This window comes from Ipomoea nil, unplaced genomic scaffold, assembly GCF_001879475.1.
Source record: "Ipomoea nil cultivar Tokyo-kokei standard unplaced genomic scaffold, Asagao_1.1 scaffold3394, whole genome shotgun sequence".
Classification (NCBI taxonomy): Eukaryota; Viridiplantae; Streptophyta; class Magnoliopsida; order Solanales; family Convolvulaceae; genus Ipomoea; species Ipomoea nil.
The window spans coordinates 1,419,802-1,425,495 of NW_017619822.1; the positions used below are offsets into that span (position 1 = coordinate 1,419,802).

A 5,694-nucleotide genomic window follows, 5' to 3' on the forward strand; every position below is an offset into this window, starting at 1 on the left:
AATTTTTTGGGTAAAATATTATATTTTATGAGTTAGAATAATATACTTTATGTGTTAGAATAATGTATTTTATGACTTAAAATAATGTACTTTTTTTTTTACTGTGGTCCACACACGCAATAATGATTGAAGTTTGAATGGATGAATTTGTTAGAATGATGAAAGGAAAAATCTACAAATCTATCTAGAATCTACATCTACAAATCTAATAAGAGCCAATTCAATTAGGCCCTTAACTGGTACAACAAAAATGTTGGTGCAATCATTTATATGTATGTAACAAGGAAGCAATTTTATTTTTATTTTTTTTAAATCCAGATGATGTCATTTTGAAGCAAAATGACCATGTTTTGAACGTGGGTCCATGACATAACAATCCCAGTGTGGGTTGCGGGCTAGGACTTGTTTATTAAAAAAAATAAAAAATTCTCTCCAGGCTTCATGATCACAACTGAATATATATGTACATATTGACTTTGCGTAGACCTTACCCATAAGTTTATTCTGCAATTATGGCAAGTCTTTCTCCTCATAAATATGTGCAAGATAAAAGGATTTGCATGCCATCAGTGCCCAGAATATATGCACGTTGCCATGCCAATCAACCTCTGCATCCTCACACTCTTCATCTTCACTACTTTCCCTTGCCATGGACAATCCCAAACCACTTCTGACAGATCAATTCTTCTTGATTTAAAGAAGCACTTTTTGAATTCACCAAACATCTCTCATCACTGGACTTCATCATCAGACCACTGTACCTGGCTGGGAATCACCTGCAGGAATGGCGTCGTCACCAAAATTCAGCTTGGTAGCCTAATCATCAACGACACAATCCCACCCTTCATATGCGACCTCAAAAATCTCACTCATCTTGATCTCAACAACAACAATATCCCTGGATCATTTCCTGCATTTCTGTACAATTGTTCCAAGCTTGAATACATGGACCTTTCTTTTAACAACATCAGTGGCATCATACCTGATGATATTAGCCTGCTTTTTCCTCGACTAGAGGTTCTTAACCTGACTTCTAACTGGTTCGTGGGCGGTGTTCCAGCTGAATTGAAGGCCTAAAAGCTCTAAAAGAACTTCAGCTAGCTGACCTGTTCACAAATGGCTCATTCCCTTCAGAGATTGGCAACTTGTTGAATCTTGAAGTTCTTGTTCTTAGCCAGAATAGTTTCTCACCGCAGGAAATCCCACCGAGTTTTATCCAGTTGAAGAAACTGAGACACCTCTGGATGAAAGAGGCTGAGTTGATTGGCAAAATCCCGGAAAATATCAGCAGCATGGAAGCACTAGAGTACCTGGATTTATGCAAAAATTACTTGAGTGGAAACATTCCAAGTCACTTGTTCCTGCTCAAGAATTTGACCACGGTTTTCCTCTACACAAACAGATTGTCTGGGCCTATTCCCCGTCCAGTTATGGCCTTGAATTTGAATGCAATCGATTTTTCTAATAACAGCTTGACGGGAAGCATTCCAGAAGACTTTGGAAAGCTGACAAAGTTGGAGGATTTGGCCTTGTTCATGAATCAATTATCAGGCGAAATACCAGTAGGCATCGGTAGATTGCCAGCACTGTCTTCTATTGAACTCTTCATGAACAATCTGTCAGGTGAACTTCCGCCAGATTTTGGTCGATTTTCAAAACTTCAAGTTTTTGATGTCTCCACAAACCATCTTACAGGATCACTACCAGATGGTTTGTGTGATAATAAGGTGTTGGCTACCATGATTGCCTTTGACAACAATCTCACGGGTGAGCTACCAAAATCACTTGAGGATTGTAACACCTTGAATGGAGTCAGGGTTGAGAGAAACAATCTTTCTGGTACAATTCCTAATGGTGTGTGGACAGCTGGGCCTTTGACAAGGTTGTTGATTAACAATAACCAGTTCACTGGTCAGCTTCCACAAAGGGTGGCATCAAATTTATCTCTAGTTGATATCAGCAACAACCGATTTTCGGGTGAAATTCCTCCTGCAATCTCTTCTTGGAGCAAGCTAGATACCTTCCGGGCAAGCAATAATTTCTTAACAGGTAAAATTCCTCAAGAACTCACGGCTCTTAGTTCTTTATCAGTCCTGAAGCTTGATGGGAATAAGCTTTCTGGAAATTTTCCTAAAAATATTATATCTTGGAAGTGGTTGTCCACATTGAATTGCAGTAGAAATGAGCTTTCCGGCACAATCCCTCCAGCACTAGGTCTTTTACCAAACCTTTATCAGCTAGACCTGTCTGAAAACCAATTCTCCGGGGAAATCCCACCGGAAATAGGCCGTAAACCAATTTCACTCAATCTGTCCTCCAATCATCTCTCGGGGAAAATCCCAGACCAATTTGAAGATGCAGCTTTTGAAAAGAGCTTCTTGAATAATCCTGGTCTTTGTGCTACTACGCCCTCATTAGGCCTCAGGGATTGTGGGAAATCAAAAAAGATTTCAGCCGAAGTTATTACAATTGTAGCAGCATTTTTATTCATCGTGGGCGGTCTATTATTGGTGTATGTGTTCAGAAGTTACAAGAAAAGACAACGACCATTATACGATTGAACTTCAACCAATCCAGCAATGTTCTTCTGGATTCATGAGGATGCACTGGATGAGGAAATAAAGGAGGCAGAGAACATAGAAGAGATGTGCGGAATGTTGAAGCTTGGGATCTTCTGTACTGGTAAAAGTCCAGCTCAAAGACCAACCATGAGAGATGCCTTGCAGATCCTCCAACATCCCAGCCCTCTATCACCGCATGGCAAAAGAATAAGTGAGGGGATATTGGAAGATGAAGATCATGGTTTACAAATAGAGGATAGAAACTGTGAAATTTTGGACTTTAGGCAATAGTAGATTGTAAATAAGCAGTTTTTCGTTTCGTAAATATGTAAGTGTTCTAATAGTGAGGGAATAAGTAGTATAAATTACGGATTTCAATGTTTGGTATACATGGGAATTGAAAGGGAATAAGTAGAATAAAGTCCAAAATGCTCATTGTTATTGTAAGACATCAATTTTAGGTTAAAAAGGGGAGGGGTAATTTTGTCTCATCATTATCTTTTTTTCCTTCTAAAATTCATGGAATTAAAATTCCAAGGGGGCATGGAGTTTTAATTTTTAATTTCATGAAAATGAGGGAATTACAATTTCGTGAAATTGCAATTCCTTCCAACCAAACTAAGGAATTTAGTGGCCTTTAAAATTATGTGGAAATTAAGTGAGAATGAAATTTAAATTCTCTACAACCAATTCAAACACCCTGTTAGAGTTTTTAATTTCTCCTATATGAAACTATTTTAAGCGTCATGTAAGTGATAAGAATTGAAATACTGTAAAAAGAAAAACACGCTAAATGGTAAAGAAGAAGATGAAGACGCGTCATGCATAGAGAAAAAAAAAATGATACTTAGCTTTATAAATTGTTAAAGAGTTAATACCGTTTGAGGTCCTCCGAGTATAGTGGTTTTGCCACATTTAGTCCTAAACTTTCAAATTGACCATCTGTGGTTCTTCGACTTTCAAATTTAACCATTTGTGGTCCAAGTTAACCACCCATGGTCCTTCAAGTTTCAAAACTTAACCAGTTGTGATCCTCTTGAAAGGACCATGGTTGGTTAAAATTTAATAGTTGAAGGACCATAGGTGGTTAACTTGGACCACGAATGGTTAAATTTGAAAGTCGAAGGACCACATATGGTCAATTTAAAAGTTTAGGACTAAATGTGGCAAAACCACTATACTCAGAAGATCTCGGATGGTATTAACTCAATTGTTAAATAACTTTTTTTAGGAGTATTTTATTCGAGTTGAAATGAAAGATAACATGTTTACTAATTTTATTTTATTTTTGTGTGTGTAGGTATATATAGACAATCATGGCTGATCAATCTACATCTACTCCTTCTACTTCTGCTACTGGACATAAAAAAAAAAAAAAAAAAAAAAAAAAAAAAAAAAAAAAAAAAAAGAGGCCTACAACATGCAATAAATTGAATAAAAGAGGCTAATAATGAACAATTTTCAGTTCAGGTTGATGGGTATAGTAGGGTAACCGGAGAAAATTCTACTAAATTTGTTTCGTACATTGCGACTTTGGTTCGTTCTCATGTTGATATCAACATCAAGAGTTGGCGTAATATAGATAAAAGCCTTAAAAATATCATTTGGGAACATGTTAATGTATATTCAATTACTTTATATTAATATATATATATATATATATATATATATATATATATATATATATATATAAGCTTGTGTTCATAAGAGACAACATCTTCCCATGAGACAGTAAGACAACATAAATGCACAAAGTCCACTTTACGAATGCATACACACTAAACTGTGTGCACCTCATGTAACTTATGTTGGGTTAAGTGCACACATTCTAGACTATGTGCATTTGCGTAGTAGACTGTGTGTATTCATATTGTGTCTCATAGGTTCGCTGAAAGATGTTGTCTCATTTAATTTTATATATATATATATATATATATATATATATATATATATATATATATATATTCTTATGTGTATGTTGGTATTTAGGATCAGTTTGGTATGCAAGATGATTCAAAAAAGTCTGTAGTTTTGAAAATTGCATGGTTGAGATGGAAAGACTTCAACAATAGATTGTTACGTGAATATGTTAACAAGAAGCACCCAAGGTATAACTCTCCTACATAGCTTTATGATTTCTTGAGTGAAGAACAATAGGGAAGTTTGTAGCAAAACGGCATACTAAAGAGTTTAAGGTATATTTAGCTCATTTAATTTTAAGTAAAGTGTTTTATCAATATTAACATGTCAGTGAAATCATATGAAAAAAGTTAGAAGGCAAGGGAAATGCATGCGTTAAATGAGCATCCACACTTCTTAAGTTCCGGTGGATATGTGAGGAAACGACAACTGGATGAAATCATACCCTCTATCTTCACAGTCTTCTTCGTGTGCGTTAATTAGGTCGTCCTTGGTGTCTGATGATCACAGCTTTGATTGGATACGAGCAAGTATCAAAAAATAGATGATGGAAGTTACATTATTCTAAATGAAAAAAAAAAAAACACTGGAAGTGTTTCATAAAATTGTAAGTATTATATTTTTTCCAAAAAAGGTCATAACAATACATAATATTTATAAAAATACTAATACTTGACTTATCTTATTTTTTGGAATAGGTAGAAAAATGTGAAGAAATTAATCAAGGGATATTAAAAAAAAAATAAAAAAAATCATGACATATTGTCAGCAGTTCTTAGAGAGGATGATCATTCAAGTTCTATAGGAGGAGTTGGTTCATACTCTACCATCCAAGGAGTGTTTGGTAGACCATATCGGAAACAAAGCACATCGAGTGGGGTTTACACAACAGATGCTGTCAAACAAATGATAGAGAAATGCAGGCAAGATACAATAACGGAGATAGAAGTAAAGATGAAACCCAAGATTGATAGCATGGACCAACAACTCAAGTTTTTTATGAAGAACATATCGGGAACACATCTATTTTCACAATGGGTCTCGGCTGGAACTCCTCAAAGTGTTTACCCCCTTTTGATCCACCGCTTTGTGATAAAAACTGCTTACTAATAGCAACTGTCATTCAGTTGACACATATCCAGTCACAACAATTAAGGTAACATCAAAAGTTATTTCATATATTAAAATATTATTTCTTGTTACATTAAGATTA

At 35.4% G+C, this 5,694-nt stretch overlaps 1 protein-coding gene and 1 long non-coding RNA gene across 2 annotated transcripts; both read left to right on the forward strand.

The window, feature by feature from the left end:
* The first annotated feature begins 594 nt into the window (after positions 1 to 594).
* On the forward strand, positions 595 to 2,561 carry LOC109171113 (receptor-like protein kinase HSL1). The gene is made up of 2 exons (XM_019320243.1): positions 595 to 1,051; positions 1,135 to 2,561. The coding sequence occupies exons 1-2, from the start codon at positions 595 to 597 to the stop codon at positions 2,559 to 2,561; spliced, it is 1,884 nt and encodes a 627-aa protein (XP_019175788.1).
* Positions 2,562 to 4,038: 1,477 nt separating this feature from the next.
* Positions 4,039 to 4,757, forward strand: LOC109171128. Its single transcript, XR_002052536.1, has 2 exons — positions 4,039 to 4,181; positions 4,551 to 4,757. It is a non-coding gene; the product is annotated as an uncharacterized LOC109171128 (long non-coding RNA).
* Positions 4,758 to 5,694: the final 937 nt, after the last annotated feature.